The sequence below is a fragment of the Manacus vitellinus genome, unplaced genomic scaffold (genome assembly GCF_001715985.3).
Source record: "Manacus vitellinus isolate BGI_N305 unplaced genomic scaffold, ASM171598v3 scaffold_32_pilon, whole genome shotgun sequence".
NCBI lineage: Eukaryota > Metazoa > Chordata > Aves > Passeriformes > Pipridae > Manacus > Manacus vitellinus.
This window is the reverse complement of record NW_021940460.1, coordinates 6632492-6651276: the sequence shown is the minus strand read 5'-3', so window position 1 is coordinate 6651276 and position 18785 is coordinate 6632492. Positions and strand designations below refer to the sequence as shown.

Below are 18785 nucleotides of genomic sequence, written 5' to 3'. Positions count from 1 at the left end.
CTTGCCGCCTGTCTCCCTCCCTCCCTTTCGGCTGTGTATTGGAGTTTTTGTCTATCTTTTTCCATCTCTCTGTCTCTTTTCATAACAGTTTTTAATAATGTTTTAGTTAGTTCCAGCCTTTTCCCTCAATGGATCCCATTGGAAAATGCATTTGAAAGGAAACAGTTATACACTTCCCTTCCTTTGAAACTCTGTTGGCACCTTTTCCAGTGCAGTAAACCATACAACATGGATTTTCAAAGTTTCCAAACACAGACATGCTGGCGTTAAATTTATGAAAAAATATTTTATTCGGCTGTATAGTAACTATGAGTCTCTGAGCTGCTGGTCACAGTGAAATCGAAGCTCGCTTTGGAACTGCAGCAGGTTTTCAAATCTCTGCAGGAAACACAGCGGCGCTGGCTGTATGGGAGCCCACAGCTCCCTCACGTCCTCCTGGCACGAGACACAGCAGCAAACAAAAGGGGTGCTGGGGCACCCCAGGGTGAGCCCACCACCCTCCAGCGCAGCCTTTCCCTCCAAATGGCCGTGCTGGGAATGCTGCAGCAACAGTAGCTGCAGAGAACGTCGTGGTCATGCCAATCCTATCTCAAATCACAGGGGGAAAGAGGAATTTGGCATAAACCCGTGATGTCTTATGCTTGTTAATGAATGTAGAAGGTTAAGGCTCTCTGGTTCCTGAGTGCCGTGGCGGGGGCTCAACAGCCGGTGTGAGCGCGCGCGTGCCGCAGTCTGCACGGGGGTTTGGGACCTGAGGCTCCGGCTCCGTGTAAGTTGTTGGAGCACTGAGATCATGTTTTCTAATAGGGGGGCTCGGATGTTAAACTTCCTGGAATGGTTTCTTTGCGTGCTGTGGGTTTGTGCCTGTGGTCGCAGCCCTTCCCACAGGGAATTGCTCACTTGACGCCTGAGAACCTCCCTTTGCATGGCACCGCTCGGAGCAGAATTTTTTCCAAATTTCCACAGAAGACCACAGCCCCCAGTCACTACGAGAGGTCTGGGGGGTGAATCTGGCTGTATCCTTGTGAGGAGCGTTGCGAGGGGTTGTTTCCAAACAGAGTCAGCCTCAAAGCCTGCGCTCAGCAGCACTTGAGGGGTGGTGTAACACAGATAACGCCTCCTGTGATAGACAAGACGATGACATGGCAAAGAGATCCCAGGCTCAATTTTCTTGTTACAGTCCTTTTGCTTGTAAAATTCCTTTCCTCTCACATGGGAGTTTTACAGAGAAGTCGCTGATTAAGTGTTATCATCATGCTCAGTGCCACATGGAGCGTAGGAAGAGCTAGAAGATTGAGGTCCAAATAATTGGATAGTGTAAACTCACTGTTTTGTGCTTAAAACATCTCGGATTTGGGTGTCTTTTTTCTTGGTACCTGTAACAGGTACCGATGGGAAACTGAGCTTGAGGAAAATACCAGGTTTTCTAGCTCCTTGACTGCTCAGCTTGAGACGCAGGAGGTGGAGTTCTCCTGAAAATATAATCCTTAAGGAACTGCCTTTGATCCTACTCAAAGCAGAGTTGCCCAGTGTCTGCAAAATCCATCCTCTCTGTATCACTATGGCCAGTCAACAAGTGAGTAACACACAAATACTGACTGTGCATTGGAAGGGAGGGCTTAAGGGGGCTTCTGGATCCCCCTGGAAGTTCAGGACCAAGGCAAAGAAGGCATCAAGTTCTCCATCTTAATCCTCAAACCATGGCTCTGTCCTGCAGCAGTGAACACATACACATTTCAGCACATCAGAACACCCTGCAGGAGGGTCTCTGCTGCCTGTTAATTTTCTGTGTTCACTGAAAGTGGTACCTTGAGGGGAGAAAAAGTGATGTGTTGTTACGACAACTTTATGATGAGTAAGTGTGATGAAGTTGACTTGAAGCTGCATAGATGCCTCCAAGTCTGGTGTTCTGAGCATTTTTTGGATGTGTAATTTCCATATATTTCAGAAAAGCGAGCTCCCCCATGGAAGCAGACTGACTGCATCTGGGATCCTCGACTGGCACGTAAATCTAGTTACACCACACAAGCCTCTGCCATGGCAGGAATGCTGGATGTGTGGAGCTGTTACCCTCCTGGGGAGAGCAGCCACTGATGGTGCCAGGAGAGCAGTGAGGGGGGTGGAGAAGGGCTGCTATGCTGTCACCTCCCTTGTGCTACTTCAGCCCCCTTTCGTACCTCCCTTTCCCTCTCCAGTGTCTCACCTGGCTTGGTTCTTTCTTCCCTTGTCTATCCAAGCAGATAAACCAGCTGCTGCTTCAGTTGGAGTGGCACGTGAGAGGTGTCTGATAATGAGCACCTAGATTTCCATAGGCCCCCACCTTGGCAAAGCAGGATGGAGGTGGCAGAAGGCACACCCCGACACTGCCGCCATCCCCTGCCAAACTTCTGGTTCCTGCTCCGAAGTGTGAAGGTGCTAGGGATTTTGCTGAAATGGTCAAAGAATTTTTAACTTCAGAAGAACAATGTATTTTCCCTAACCTCATTCTGGCAAATGGCTGAACCTTTGTAGTTGAAATTTTCCCAATAAATTCAGCTCGAAGAAAGCTTTTGGCATGAAGGATTGCAGCCTAAATGGTTAAAGTTTGGCAAAGTTCTTAGGAACTGAAACCAGGGTCTTACAATGGAAAGTGTTAGGTAAGCATCACTGTAGGCAGAGTGGCTGGGCTGTGCCCCTCTTGGCAGGGTGTCCTGGTGCTGGGGGACTCAGGGTGCCACTGCCATTGGTCAGGGAGGCTGGAGGGACCAAGTGGGTGCTGGAGCAGGAGGTGAGGCAGCAGTTCAGGCCTGCAGGCATTCAGTGAAGACCCTGGGATTTACTGGGAGAGGGGCATGGATTTCACTTTTATGTTTTGGCATTTGCTTTGCAAGCTGACACACTGGTCCCTCAGGAAGCTGTAAAAAGAAGAGCAGCAAAGGAGTGAATGTGTTGAAACGGAAGCTCCACACTTTGCTGTTCCTGCCCCATCAAAGGCTCCTTTCTCTGAATGCTCTTGTCTGCAGGCACTTGCTCTCATTAACTTTAAGTCCAGGCTCAAAGTGCTCACCAAGGTTCACCCCCAAGGAGGTAAGTTCCAGGCTGTCTGCTCACATTTGCTGCCAAGGACATGCCCACCTCCAGCACGGGCTGGGGGGTGCAAATGCTGCCTGTTATTTGCTGCGATTGTCCTGGTAAAACTTCACTCGGGGCTGGAGAAAATCTCTTGGGAAGCCCTGTTCACACCTCCTCCCCGCTGAAAATAGCATCTAACACAACTGTGGCTGGGCACATGGAGCTCCTGGGTGGGATGCTGGTAGTAGTTACCATGCTGCTGTGTACAGATAGCCAGGCTCCCTGGCAGCTGAAGAGCTCCTTACCAGCCCTTTTGAGGTGAGGTTCAGAGCTCTGGCTGTGCAGCTGGAGTCTTCAAGAAGGGCTCACAGATCTGTGCAGACAGATAAGCCGTCAGGGGGTCTCTTTTATCATTCTGCATCACTGCAGTGCCCCTAAAACCTTTTTTCATTTCTATCATCCATGATTTTTCTTCTTTCATGCAGTGTTCTCTGTTTCATCCAGATGCTCTGCTCGCCTTTGGGCCCTGTTGCCTTTGCAGTCACTTCAGTCCAATCCTGCTTGTGCATCTGATGGTAAATATTCCCTCTGCTGGAAGAGAGCTGGTGCCAGGCTGGTCTGGAGCTATAGATACACTGATGAGCCGACGTGCCAGCTTGAAGGGACACGCTCACTTATGAGCCAGCCAGGAGTTACGTACATTTGGATTTACCAACCTTTTAGCTGCCAGATGGGTCAAATTTGTGTTGCTGTTCAGTTGTTAGCAGCATAACCTGTGGCTAATATGGGGATCTGGGGATCATGTGGAGCCTCAAGGCAGTGAGGACTTTGCTGTGCCTGTGTTGTAAGTGCCAGTGTCAGCTCACATGCTCAGAGTGGCTCCTGTGAAGGCAGTGCTGAGAAATGGGTTTCTCTGGCAGCTCTCCAGATTTGCCAGTGTGGGTGAGACTAGAGGTGCCTTTGCCCCAGCTGTGATGGTTGAGGACCTGCGTGTCTCAGTGCGAGTGTGACTGGTGAAAACTGGGATGTACGTGCCTCCCCGGGCAGGAGGAGTGTTTGTGACATTGCATGGGCTGTTTCACATCCAAAACTGACTCCCACAGCCTCGCTGGGGTCAGGGGTGCAGAGCAGGATCCTGGCCTTGCCAGCTGGGTCAAGCACCCCAAGTGTGGAGGGAGAGCTCCGAAGTGCTGCTTAGTGCGAGTGGAAATGGCTTCAATCTGTGTTTTGACTGATGGGTCTTTTCAGGAAATTTCTGAGAATAACATTTCTAAAAATGGCTGCTTCTTTCCACTGATATTTCCTGGAAAAGGCTGCAGTTAATTTTAAACCACTATCCTTTTCCCTTTTCAAGTGGAAATGGCTTTGTGCTTGTCCTCAAGGGTAATGTCATTCTTTCTACCCTCACCTGGGTTGCATGCCATTGCCTCCTCTTGCAGGTCCTGTTGGTCTCCCTGAGCTGCATAAATTGGGGTGTTGGGGGCACTCTCTGCACGCATCTACTTTTCCCATGGAAAATAATAACCATCTCTCCCCAAGTCACTTCACAATGATGTTCTTTGTCGTTGATTCCTGGCCAGTCCTGAGTACACAAGAAAGCTGTCCCTAAAGTCATTCCCTAAAGCTTTGTTCATTAGGGTCAGGAAGGATATACTGAGCTGGTTATCGCACCCCAGGTGCAAGGATCCAGCCCTGCCTGTGCTTAGGGACAGTCAGAGCCAAGATGAGCCAGAGGGAGCTGGCAGCACAGAGCTGTCCTGGGCAGGCAGCCCCTTCGTGTCGGGCAGAGCATAGCTTCCCCTGTGGCTCTTGGGCAGGCTGGCTGCTTCGGGTGGGAATATGTCATTAATTTTTATACCTTCCCCTGTAAACCATCGACCCTTTTTATGATGTCATGAGGGATTCCTTAATTTTGCAGCTGCTTCCTGGTTACGTCAGAGAAGAGCCTCCCGTCCTAGAGCCCAGCGCTGCAGTCCAGGACGGCTGGAAACAAATGAAGTGTTGAATATCTAATGGCTTCCACAGGGAGAGCTGCTCCATCCTCCCCAGGCCCCCAGCATTCCTCACCTCCTAGGCCTCCCTCCTTCCCTCCCTCGGACAAGTCAGGGTTTCAGCGTGGAGCAGAGGGAGCCGAGGGCTCCTGGGCGGCCCCAGCTGCTCTGGGAACACGTGCAGCAAGTTTCCCAGTGCTGCTGCGTGTCTGGGCCCTGTGACTGAGACCCTCTCGGGACCTTCCTGCCTCTCCATGATATGGAGAGGTGGATTGGGGGCATCCAGGTTATTACTGCAGTCTGAAGGTAACTTTGGGAGGGGTTCAACCCTGTGTGCTGCAGGTGGTGATGTTTGGCTCAGCCACAGCGCTGGGGGGGTTGGGGCTACCATTGTGTCTGCTGTCTGCAAATTCAGAGTCGGGGAGCATCCTGCCAGGAGAGCTACCCATCTCTTCCCAGGCTCTTTGCTGGGTATTAGCCAGGGCTGAGTGAGTGCCTCCATGTTCCCAGGCTCTTTCAGGGGGCAGATGAGTGTGTGTGTGTGTGTGTGTGTGCGTGACTCGCCAGTTCCCAGCGAAGAGCTGGGAGTGCCAGTGACTCACAGGTCCCCTGCGAGGGGGTGTCGGGGAAATGCCCCACAGCTGTGAGCATCCCCCTCCCTTTGCTGCTTTATATTCCCGTCGGTTGTGTGAGGTCTCCACCAGCGGGACCAGCTGCCTGGGCCGGCAGCACAGCTCTCCTTCCCCGCTTCCTGCAGACAGCCCCATCCCGGTGGGCTGCCCTGTAGCCCTGCCAACGCTGCGTCTGGCCGAGAGTGACTCACGGGGAAAACACTGTGTCTGAGTGCTAAGAGGGCAAGTGAATTGCCTTCAGGTGGTGTCAGCTCGGAGGTGACCAGCCTCTGCCTTCTTCCCCACAGGGTAGCAGCCGGCTGGTGAATCAGTTGTCTGTGCCTCCGAGCTGCTGACACATCAGCCGGGTGCCTCAGGGTCTGCTCGCCCCCAGCCCTGCACTCACCGAGCTCCTGCAGCTCCCGCATCCCCTGGCCAGCCCGTTATGTCATCCTTGGGATTGTGTCCATAGACCTATTTGTTCCTTTGACTGCCTTCCCGTACGGTCACTGGGGAAGGTGGGTTCAGCTGTTGCTCCCTGGGAGCAAAGCACATCCCTGCTGGGATCACCTGCTGCCAGCACTGCTCTGGGCTTCCACAGCCACAGCTCAGGTGAGGACAGAGAGGCCAGCATGGAAACTGTCTCACTGGAGCCCTCTCGACCCTTGGATGGAGCAGTCTGGTTGCTTGAATCAAAGGAGCCTGGTCTCCTTTGAGACTCTAAGGCTTGTTGGCTGGTGTTTTAACTGTGGAAAGCTCAGCATTCCTTGTGTTGTGTTTAGCTGGATGGAGGATAGATGGAGGAGCATGTCCTCTGCTTACTTGCAAGCCTGGGGGTTGCCGTGGTCTCCCTTCCACTGCAGCCAAGGGCACTCTCAGAGCAGAGCAGCTGGGAGCCCTCACTCCCAGCCCCCTGACCCATCCCTGCAAGCACCCCCCTGCCCGAGGCTACGTGTCCTGAGCTTGCTCTGCCCCAATTGTCCCTCGCAGGATTTCCTTCGGCACATGGCACTCAAGTGGCCAAAAGAAGCTTCCTCCAGCAAATCCCTCTCCTTGGAAGCGGCTGTCCCTTGCATCGCCTGCTCTTTTCCCATTCCCATTTCCTGTAGCTGGTTGGTTGCCCTATAAAGGTTTGGCATTGCTGTTTTGCACACCCTAGTGGGAGAGGGGATGTGTTTATCACTTTTCCTGGAGATTATCTGTTTAAGCACTCTCTGACAGTTACAATAACAAGGGCAGCGCGTTGTGTTTCCCAGCAAAAGGACACTCGCTGCTGAAAGATGTATAGCACTAATTAGAAATACATAACATCCGGCCACATGGCAGCCTTCTCCCGGCCGCTCCATTTCCTGAGCTCAGACGACTTTGACGACAGTTGGTTTATGTTTTCCATGAATATAACGTTCTTAGAGAAACACAAATTTCTCCCCGTTACAAAAGTCCCCTTTCTCTCTGTCTCTTTCTCCCCCCTCCCCACACACCCTTTCCCCTGTGAAACAGGTAGATTTATGGCTGCAGAAATCCTGGGTTGGGCTCTGCTGCCGGCTGGGTGGGAGCAGAGCTCACAGCCCTGGTGTGGATGCAGGGAGAGCCCAGGTAGGTGCTTGCAGAGGGCGCTGTGGCGGCTGATCCGCCCTGCTCCCAAAACAATCCCTGCAGAGGAAACTGCCTCCTGGTAGGAAAACAGTGCTCTCTGTGCAGCCCCAGTACCCAGCTGGAGAAAAAACCCTCTGTCCTACACGCGAAGAGGAAGGACTCTTCTGCAGCTCAGAGGGTTTTTGTGATCTTCAGAAAAGCCACCTGTCCCTGGCTCCCAGTTGCTTTCTCTGTGTAATTGCAGTCTGATGTTTGTCAGCTCCCCTTTTTTCCATTCCATCCCCTCCCCTCTCCTTCTCTCGCTTTTGGGCTCTGCTTCAGAGCAGATAGCCTGGGCGCCAGTTGGAGGGATCTGGGTCCAATCTCCAGCTTGCAGCAAGCAGCAGTGACTAGCAAAAGGACATTTTCTCAGAGGTCCCCACAGGCTGGATGGGAGCAGTGCAGTTGCTCTGCTGCCTGTAACACAGGTTAGATGAAGAGAGGTAGGAAGATGGAGCATGCTCAGGGAGGTGAAATCTTAGAAGGTTTTAACTCCTGAAATGAATTCCTATTGAATATGGAAAAACTGCTGTCTTTCAGATGTTTATAGCTTGGCCAAGTGTGGACAGATTTCTAGTAGGACAGGAAAACTCTCTGTTAAAAAGGTTATTCTGCAGCAAAATCTCAGATCCCTGTTCCAGGATTTGCAGTTGCTAGATTAGCTCAAGGAAAAGGTTGTAAGTGTTTTTTTTCAAACAGGGGTAAACCACTGTCTTGTTTCTTAGCCTTATTCTCACAAGTGGCCGAGCTGTTTTGGCTAAAGATTTCCGGAAGAATTCGAGCTAAGACAGGCACCCAGTATGGAAACTTCAGCTCCAATAGTTAAAGTCCGAGCCAGCTGGAAAAAGGGTCCCTTGAGTGGCTGGTGTCAGGCAGGCTTAGTAACATGGTGCTCACAACTGTCAGAGCTCACGTCCTGCTGCTGCTCCAGCCTCTGGAGCCCTGACCTCCACAGGGGCTTACAGGGGACTGCAGGGCTTTTGCTTTTTCTGGTGCAGAAAGACAGATCTTCCAGGCAAATTCAGCCTGTGAAGCGTGGGGCAATGCAAATTACCATCATTTCAGGCTGCAAAGCGTTTGATGACACATTCCTACTTTAAAACACTCTGCTTGCTCCTTTCTAGCCCTGTGCAGCATTGCACATGCCTGAGTTTTGTTGATGTAGTTGATGTGGGGCTACAAGTGGCCAAGAAACAGCTCCAGCCTAAGGGAGCGCCCAGAAGGAGGGATTTGAGGCCGGCTCAGCTCCCTTCTGTGACTTCAGTGTGTCTCCATGGGCTGTGTGTCAGTACAGCGTGCGACAGGGGTATGGATTTACCTTGAGTCAGTCTTGGCTGCGAGTCCTGAAGCCCTGACCTTAGGTTGTGGTTTAACAAGCAGTTATTGAGGTAGTGGTGCCAGCTTTGCTCACCTGCCTCTCCACCCCCGCAGCAGCTTTGATGGCAGTGGCACAGCTGAAAGGTGACATTTCTAACCCCGCTGAGCTGCGCCATCGGGTTCACAGGGTGGCTGCACAGGCGAGAGCTGAGAGGTGACGTGGTGACAGGAGCTGTTCATCCAGTGCTGGCATTAACAGGGACATTTGCCGGGTTGCAAGGGGAGAAGGTAGAGGGGGAGCGTGTTGTGGTTGTTGGTGCTGGATGATTTCCCGCGGAGCGTCACTGCTGTGGCTGCTGGTGGCACATTGGAGCCACAGCTCCAACCACCTCAGGACTTGTGACCTCCTGCCAGCTTCTTTTGCATGTGATTTCTCTCCATAGTTTGCCTGACACCTCCACACTGTGCCCCAGCTGCACAGCGTGGCTGGGTGTGAAGTGGGAGGGTTATCTGATTACAGCCTGATTTGGGGTTTCAGGGGAGGAAGTGGATTGGATTTATGGCAGCTTTAGCTGATGGAGTGCCATCGATGCCACCTGAAGTCTCTGTCACCAAGCTTTTGGTGACTGCCTGCAGGAATAGGATGCAGGGTTGCCTGTGGACCTGATGCTGTCATTCTGCTTCTCTTGCACCCACTGTGGATCTGGGGAAACAGATCTGAAAATTACAGGGTTTGCCCTGACCTGGACAGTCAGGATCTCTCTGCCTGCTCTTGTTGGTCTGTGGCAGCTGCTGTCCCCAGGTTTTACTAGTGCTGTGCAACTGCAAGGACAAGAATGACCTAAGTGTCACTCCACCCTCCAGGAACATCTCTTTCCAAGAAGTTTATGACTTAACATGCATTACCAGCAGCTCAGACCATTGTTCAGCGCAGAGGTAATGACGCCCTGTGGGCTCCAGAGCAGTTTTGTTGCTCCAACTTTCATTTCAGCATATCTTCAACAAAGTGTTTTTCTCTTAGTGCCAGGGTAAGCTCAGACAATGCGTGGTGTATGTGAGAGACCTCGCTGTGGGTGCAGAGAATTGGTTTCCTTACTGCCCATCACTCAAAACATTCCACAAGTTTCTGTGTAAACACCCCAAGTGCTTTGCCTTTTGATTGTACCCTCACCTTGACTGTCTCCTGTGGCAGGGTAGCCTGGGGTTTGCTACCTCACAGCCTCACACAGTCATCTCCACTGGCTCCCAGCTCCCAGCTCAGGGAAAGCCGAAGCTCCCAGCCTCCCGAGGAAAGTGATGAAAAGGCACAAAGAGAAAGTTTCTCCTGATTTATGGTGCTTTCCTCTTTTGTCCTACAATTAAGCTCTTAAGAGCCTTTGCTGGCAGGACTGGGAGCTGGAGTGCTGGTGTATGTTCAGGGGTCTTGAAAAAGCACCCACCTGGATGCTTGTCCTTCCCTGCTGGGGGAGCCTCCTGGGAATGAGGCTGATGAGCTTGACCGGGGAGTGAACTAACAGGACTGAGGGAGTTTAGTGTGATTTAATGATGAGCTAACAACACCCAGAGTAGCTGAGCTGGAACTGTGAGGAAACAGCCCTCAAATGTGGGTGTCCCGTTCCATTTATTTGCACAGTGGGCAGCTTTGCAGGCTGTATCGAGGCTGAGCATGGTTGCAGTACGTTGGAGCACTGTGGCTTTATGAGCTGGTGGGCACATGGTTCACGTCTGCAGCAACACAAGATGTCTGATGGAGCTGTGGCCATAGTGCTCAGCTTGAGTGAGCAGGTTGCAGACGGCTGTACCTGCCACAGCTCACGTGCAAGAAACTTTTTACTGTATTTTGGTTGTTAAATGTTGTGTGGGGAACTTGTAGCCTGCAACAAGAGCAGTGGGAAGGGCTGAGGCCCTGCAACCGAGCCTGGCTACAGCCACCACAGAACATTGCTCCAGCACTTGGAGCCAGTCTCTGAAATACACCCTGAAATACAGGTGCTTGTTGCTCTCAGCATCACAAACACCTTTAAGCTTTGTCTGTTTTGGATGGAGGGGATGTAGCTTTTGCACCAGCCCAGTTTGGAAGTCATCACGAGTCTTGTTTGAGTGCAGTGCCTGGAGTCCTGGGGGTGCTGCCCACTCAAAGTGTGGGGGTTCTTGCAGAAATACCTGGAGATTTTCACCTCCTGGGGACTTGCCAGACTCAGGTGTGGCAGCTGGACCACTGTGGTCTTGTTGTGTGTCCATTTAAGACAAGAAGTGAAGACAGTCCAGCATCCCACCAGAGTGCAGGAGGAGGGAGCGCGGGGAAGACGACTGTAATTTCTTGGGCTGGACTGCGGCCAGAGCACTGGGACTAACACTCTTAATTGTGGGAAAGGCTTCATGAAAGAGATTTACTGTCCCAGAGTGGTCACATCTTTAGTTTTATGTTTCCTCCAAAAGCTGACAGCCCCTGCAGTACGGCACTTCCTACCATTGCTCTGCGGCACCAGCTCAGCCCTGACTCTGGGAGCAAGAACACCCTCGTTTGGCTTCCAGGCCCTTTTGGTGCCACCCTGGGTTACCCTCAGTGATTTCTCCACTCAGTGCTAAACTTATTGACAGCTGAGGAACTGGCCAAATGGAGCCTGCAGATCTTCCTCCCTTTTTTTTTCTGTATTTTCTTGGTGTGTTTTAGTCTTTTTCTGGTTGTTTTTAATCTCCCACCCCACCGCTCTGAAATAATTTGCACTTAAGACCCCACTGTTTGTTCTCTGCACCACAGGTGTTTTGCTAGCCCCTGGCTGAAACGGGGTCTCAGTGTCTTGCTCTAATCCTCTTGGCCTTTGCTCAAAATCCCTGCTCTGCCACATCAGCGTAGTTCAGCTTCCAACACCTTCTCCATGCTGACATACAGCTGGTGCTGATGTGCCTGGGAGCCAGGGTCTGTGGGGGCTCTCCCTCCCCATCCCAGCTCTGAGGCTTCACTCATGGACACCCGTTCAGAGTCAGTACCTGCATGTTTGTGGTCACTGTGCAAATCCTCAGCCCTGGTCCTGCAGCAGGTGATGCATAAGCCAGTGAGAAGCATCCTGTGCAGAGCAACCGGCACAGGCGGGTGGGAACCCCCTAAGTGGTGCGGGTGCATCCAGTCCCGCTGGTTCTTCCCAGCCAGCCACTCCCCCACATCTCAGGAGAGGATGTGAATGGAGGGCAGAGGGGACTGGGGGCCAGAGGCTGCCCATGAGGCTTAAAACCCTTCTGGGAGCAGCTGGTAGTGCCTGAGCGCTCGCAGGCAGCCTGGCATTCCCCACGAAACTCTTGGCCTCGCTCTGCGTAACCCACGCCCGGCTCCAGGCAGTTCCCTCGAGCCAGCTCCCCGCTGCTCTCAGCAGCCTCAGAAGTGGTTTCTGGCTGGGTGTAGATGTGCCGGGGGGATTTGCTCTCACTCCGAGCCGGCTCTGTTTGGAAGAGCTGTGGTCGTGTGGCATCTACTTGAGTAACAGTTCCAATTAAGCTCTCTTGACAAGCTGTTGTGTGACTGCTGAACTAATGGGAGGAGCCCCCTCCTCAGCTGCTGAGGTTAAAACTCCAGCAGGGACAGAGATCAAACATGCAGCTAATTACCCTTTTAACACTTAAACATACCCCCTTCCTTCAGGGAAAGGCATCAGCTCCAGGCAGCAGCTTCTGTGCTGGGAGTCCTGAGTGCCAGCTTGGTGTTGTTTGGCTAAGCACACACAGTGGAGTTGGGCATAGTGTGGGCAGTGTGGCTGCAGCTTCTTCCCACTCCAATTTGGCTACTCACCACCTTTTTTCCCCCTACATGGAGCAATTGGGTCCAGGACAGGTGTGAGCTGGAGAATTGCTCACCCCTGCCCCATGTGTGATGTGGAAAGGGAGGCTGTGAAGGCAAAGCAGGATGGAACATCTGACTCAAACCCTCTCTGTCTCCTAGAATGCATCTCTGAAGACTGTCGCTCTGTCATCCAGGAACAGGCCACGGCCCTGGGGCTCTCCATGTTTGCACTCCTGGTGAGGAGGTGCACCAACCTACTAAGGGAATGTGTGCCAGGTAAGGGGTTACCAGCAGGATCCATGCAGGGGCCCATGAGGCAGCCTGGTGGGGTTCAGGCCCTCATTCCCTGCTGTTTTGTACACCCGTTCCCCTCTGCTGGGGCCCATGGATTCTCTCCAAGTATCACAAACTCTGCCCGGGTTATGGCTGGATCATCTGCAGGAAAGCCCCTGATGTGTGCAGGCAGAAATGTTTGGAGGAAAGGGATAGACTCAGGGTGTACTTTCTGCCAGCTATTGGGAAACTTCCCAAAACTAGGACCTCGGAATCCTACCTTTATGTCTGTTGCAGTGACACCCCACTGCCCTCAGTGAAAGGGATCACAGACCCTCAGGCCAGTCTGTATAGGGAGAACAGATCTGTCTTTGTGCTTGCTGTGGGTTGTGGCTGTTCCCTTGTGTGTCCAAGGCTGGGATGCTGGGATCTGTGTCATGCATCCCCAGTCCCTGCCTGAGCCTGGTCCCTGACTGTGGTGAGCTGGCTCAGCTCTCTCATCTTGTATTTGCAGTTCAGGCACAAGAGATGGAGCAGGAGGATGAGGAGGACGACATCAAGGTCTCTGCCTTGCCCCAGGACCTGAAGGAGCTGCTTCCCAGCGTGAAAGTCTGGTCGGACTGGATGCTTGGCCACCCGGACACCTGGAATCCTCCTCCGACCTCTCTCGAGCTCCCCAAACAGTACGTGCATCCTCTGTTTTGTCTTCTGGTGTCTGTTCCTTGGGCTCCTTATGCCACCTTTCCCTCTTGCTCATGCTTACTGCTGGCTGTGCTACTCTGACCTGAGCACCCAGGCGAGGTTTGCTTCCCAGGGAATATTTGGGGGTCACTGGCAACCCTTGGTGACACAGTGACTTCTTCATTGATGTGTGAGTGGGGCTGGAGGGCCTCTGAGGGGGCCTGGCGGGTGCCTGTTGCTTTCATGTGTTTGAAGATGGATCATGAGGTGGATTTTTACCTTCTGCTTTGGATTTGTGTCTGGTTTGGTTGGGATACCCCTGTTTTAGGTGTTCCACTGGCCCAGCCAGCTGGACAGGCAGGACCTTCCTCTCTACCAGAGGGAACTCCATTTCCAGCATAAGCGTTTTGTTGCCTTTTTTTGACTGAGTCGGGCCAACCTTGGTTGGGCTGGGCTGGCCTGGAGCAGCTCGCCTGTTCTGGAGCTCCAAAAGTCACCTCCCCTCTGCTTCAGAAACCGCTTTTCTCTACCCTGCAATGCAGAAAAGGGTTAATTTTCTAAACTGGCCTATTTCAGCCCATTAGTCCATAATGCGGACTAGGCAATTTGCATATTTTTGGACAGAAAATCAAGTGAAGGGGCCAAGTATGGAGTATGCGAAGCAGTGTCTGAGCATGCTCCGTAGCTGCTTTCCCGCAGGATTTTCCATCTGCCTCCGGTACTCCGGATCCAGAGCCTGAAATCACGTCTTATTGTTAATCCAAAGGAGCCAGAACCCAGGGTGATGGGAAGGCGCATTAAGAGTAATCCAGCAAAGTGGCTTAACCATTAATGGGTCCCCGCTCCGTGCGTCAGGTCCAGTCCTGCTCTCCTAGTTTATTGCCTCTTACTCCAGTTCTTTTTCATTTGGCTGAGGAAATGGAAATCTCACACAGGAAGTTCTGGGCCTCATTTTGTGGAGATGGAGTCTGTTTTCTGTTTGTCGGCTGCTCGGTGTGGGACCGCTGCCTGCTCATGTGAACTGCTGCCCATCTTTGGGCAGGAACTCAAACTGGGATCCGTCACGTGAACCCGCCTGCACCAATCCCCCCTTCCCCTCGCGCTGCCTGCGCAGGGAGCCGCTGAGCCCTTGGCCACGGGCAGCCTCGAGATGGAATTTCTGATTGGGTTCATGCAGCCAGGACTCGGCGCCTTCCCTGGGATGAGCTGCTCCCCCTCCTGCGGGGCAGAGGGCTGTGTCCTCCCGGGATCATGGAGCAGGTGTGGGCTTCTGCTTGCCCGGTGGGGTGGGAGAAGGTGGTAGTGGTGGCAGCCTCCCCTGTGGCACATGGCTCTTTCAGATGTAATGGGTGTAGATTGAGGGGCTCTACTTCACCAGTCTGCTCCGTGGAGGAATAAGGGTCTTCATCTTGCAGCAGAGGCCCAGCTGCTTCCCCGCTGTGCCCTCTCCATGGAGGGTGGCTGAGCAGCCCCTCTTGTCCCACCACGCCCTGGAGCACAGACAGCCTGCCCCATGTTGGCTCCTAGCTCCTCTACTCTTTGGCTTACCCAGAGAATCTGTCATACCCACAATGAGGAGACTGGCTGCTCTTTTAGACCAGAGCTCTTGCATGGAGTGGTGTTGGTGGTCCAGGACTTTGGGTCAGCAGCAGCTGAGCTTTCCTGGAGATGCAGATAGGGATGAGTAGCAGGGAGCCAGCTCCGCTATTGGGCATGACCTGGGATTTGCAACATTTTCCCCAGGGATAGGAAAGGAAAAGGAGAGCACTGGGTTAGTGTTTCAGCTCTCTATTGACACAAGCCTGCTGGCTGCCCTGGGGCTCTTCACTAACCAAGTAGAACCACCGAGTCCAGGGGTTTAGATAGGAGCAGCTTCAAAGAAGTTTAGAAGTAAAACATGGGTCAGAGCAGCAGGCGAGGTGGAGTAAGCCAAGGTTTATGGGCAGGGTGAGCTCAGGAGCAGGGAGGCATGTGAGGAGCAACCACAGATGCCAAGTTGAAGAGCTGAGTAAGGGGCCTGTGCCGTGTCACTCAAGCTCCGTGCCTCTCTCTGGTGGGCTGTGCCACGAGGTCCCACCACTGCCAATGGAAGAGCGGGTTGGACATGCTTAAACCACTTTTGTTGCCCCTCGTGATGGCGTGGGCACAGAAAAGGGACAGTAAAAATCCCCTGAAGCGCAGAAGCACCCTGCAGGGATGCCATGAATGTGCTAAAGCTTCTGGAAAAACCAGGCCTCATACCCACCTGGCAGCCCACTAGGAGCCCAGAGCTCGCATCAAAGTGCAGCTCATCCGGGGCCAGCGCTGCTGCCAGAAAGCCGGCCTGGGCTCGGGGCCAGCAGGGCAGCTTGTCAAGACTCCACCAGAGCCTCGGGCCCGGGCTGCCGGGGCTGTGTGTCCCAAGGCCTCCGCTCACGCTGCGTTCGCCATGTTCACAATCGCTCGTTCTTCGTATGGGAGAGAGCTGGGGGACTTTGAGAACGTCTAAACTCAGCCCAGCTGTGGCAGTTGGTTTATTGCTTTCAGCTGGTACTTGAACCCGGGTCCTGGTCTTGGAGTCTTTCCCAGGTTTAATCCCCGGAGCTTTCTCTGCAGCTGTATGACACTGCGCTGACCCCGAATGAGGATAGGAAAATAGAAACGGTGCCAAGCCAGAGTCTCTTTTTCATTTGGAGTCTGGCTGTCTGCCCATGACCAGGGTTACATAATGGGAAACATAGCTGGGGCTCTGGAGAGCCCGCGTTTCACCACGCTGCCCAGACCTTCGCATTCTGATGCTATATATCTTCCTAATTGTAGCTCGGATGCATTTATCACACTGCTGGATTTGAGTCCATACAATAAAAAAAAAAAAAGCCAACCCCACACCAAATTCCTCAGCTCGCTGCTTTCCCCCTTGGACAGAGGTGGAGGGAAAGGTGTGAGGGGTGAGTGCTGCTGAAGCCCAGCATGTGGATGTGAGCCATCAGGAGTGGGCTCTGTGGAGCAGGATGGGAGGCTCAAGTAGGCTGCGTCTTCAGAGTCCTTTGCTTGGTGGGAGCTTGGGAATGAACCCTGGTTCCTGGCAGGCATCCTCTGGGGGCTCAGTAGTCCCAAATTCAACGCGAACAAGAAGCTCTGTCTTTCCCCAAACCACCCTCCTTGGTCTAGTGTACTCATCCAGCTCTTGGCCACACTGCATGGTCACCATGGCTCAGGGAATGTCCTGGAACAGGTTTTTTCAGGTGATGGACTATGTAAATCGCTCCCTTGGGGCCACTGTGTGTATTTGAGAGGTGAAGGGTGTCCTTCCTATTTTGGAAGAGGGACTCAGCAAGCTTTCTGTGGCTCTTTCCACATGTGTTTCCAGAATAGGAGCTGTCCAGGTGAATCCGTCTCCTTTTGGGCTATGAAGAGGGCTGCAGAGGGGAGAGCAAAGCTGCTCCTTGCTCTGCTTTGCTGCCACAATTAATCCATTGCTAAATGAAGCACTAGAACTGATGGGGAAGCCACTGGCTGGACAGACACACTGCTGCAGGGCTGACCCTGGCGAATCCATGCTCCTTCCGCGCTGAGCGAAGGGCCTCTCAGTTTGTGGAGACTGTCTGCAAGCATTTAAAAATGGTTAATTTAAACCAAGTATTAAATTAAATCCAAAAGCTGTGAGCACATTCTAGAGCTTACCTTCCCAGAGAGATCTGCCAGATCGCTCTCATCACATCGCTCTTGCGGAGAAGTGTCACTGAGATGGCAGCTCCCACTGGGAGAGATGGACAGAGTCTTGGACACGGGTGCCAAAACATTGCTGGAGTCTGCTGAAGACTAAATGGAAAATCCCTTTTGCAGATCTCAGCCCCAGTAATGCTGGCCACCAGAGTTTCCCTATCGAGACATCAAAGTGAGTATTCAGAGGTGTCTCTGTAGTGTAAACCTGGCTGAGAATGAAGGTAAAGTTGACCAAAGCAGAAGCCAAAAGTCTCTGTGGAGAAGGGGGCTGTGGCGAAGCAGAGGCTGGCTGAGAGGACACTGCACCTCTCCTGGGGAGGGAGTTGTCCCTTGTTCCCAATGCAGGTTCCTGGGAGAGGAATGGGTTTATGGATGCCAGGCTGACCAAAGGGACTGTGTGCAAAGCGGGGTGGGGGAAACCATTGGTGCAAAGGAGCTGTGACCACCTCACCCTGCTCTGTCTGAGCCCAGGACAAGGTTGGTGAACACCTTTTGGGATGAGCTCCCATGGCCAACCCTTTTTGCTCCTTACAGAGGAGCTGCTTTTAATTCAGCCTTCCCTGGTTCAGGAGGGAGGAAACCCAGGGGGAGGATGCGGATCACCTCATCCGGTGGGCACTGGGAGCCGGCGGGTGCGCGGTGCCTGGCCCCGGGAGCTCACAGCCCCGAGGCGTTTGCCATCTGCACGGCAGCGCGGCTCGGGCCGGCTGGGAACACAATGCAGGGCTTCTTCTGCGCCGCGCTTTCCGGGTTTGTTCTGCAGCTGTGGAGTTTGGATGTTAGTGTTTAAACAAGCTGGTATTACACAGGAAATGGCCACCTCCACAGGCCCCCGCAGGCTTGTAACATGGGGTCATTGTGCTTGATATTAATCACCAGGCAGCCCGCGCCCCCGGTGAAGATGGTGGCTTACGCCGGAGCGCTGCGCAGCACCGTGGCCGCGGGGATTCGGTGGGCATCAGGCTCACTCTGGTACCCTCTGCTCTCCCCACACTTTGGTGTGTGCCTTTTGCCTTGTGGTGATGCCCATAGGGGCATCATCCTTGCCAGGAGCCATCCCCAGCCTCGCTGGGGCCACACTCGGCCCCGGGGCTGGGGTCCAGCTCTCTGCGCACTTGTGCGGCTCTCACCATCGCCTGGCCGGGCCGTGTCCTGTCGGCGTGCAGCTGGGCTGCGCTCACACTGACAGCTACATTAAACCTGGAATCCTGAGGCAATAAAAAAGAAATTAACTCTTATTTTTTTTTCCCGTCCTGGTGGAATAAGCAAATGTAAATGTGTCTGTGGGGAAGTGAATGAACCCCCGTTCTGAGGAAAGACCTCGCGCTAACCCCCTTCTCGCTTCCTCGGTTAAAAGCTCTGGGAGCCTCGTCCCTGTACCTGGGAGCTGTGTGCCTGGGCTCAGTGTCAGTAATTCGGGGCCTCCCTCCGCAGAGGGACAATGAAGCTGTGGCACTGTGCATGCACAGAGCTTCCAAGCATCTGGGCCTACCTGGGCTCTGTAGAGGCTCCAGCATTGCTGCACCGTGGGGTGACATAAGCCAGAAATGTCTGGGGGTGGCCAGGAGGTGGTCCTGGGCTGAGGCAGCGGGGAAAAGGCACCTGACAGGACTCCTGAATGTCGTGCAACCTTCCAGTGTGAGTGCACATCCTATCAGGAGATCCACAGAGTCCTACATGTCAACATGAGGAGCTGTTTGCCCTCACTGGCTTTTCCAGCAGGCAGCAGCTGGTGAATGGTATTGG

General features: G+C 53.2%; 1 protein-coding gene across 2 annotated transcripts in view; it reads left to right on the top strand.

Annotated features, from left to right (window-relative positions):
• Window positions 1-18785, top strand: part of SMG6 (SMG6 nonsense mediated mRNA decay factor) — a 108690-nt gene that overhangs the window by 40656 nt on the left and 49249 nt on the right. For both annotated transcript variants that reach the window (XM_008930438.3, XM_018076774.2), the window contains exons 11-12: window positions 12540-12656; window positions 13168-13336. In XM_008930438.3, coding sequence (XP_008928686.2) covers window positions 12540-12656; window positions 13168-13336 — 286 coding nt within the window. The remainder of the gene's footprint in view (window positions 1-12539; window positions 12657-13167; window positions 13337-18785) is intronic.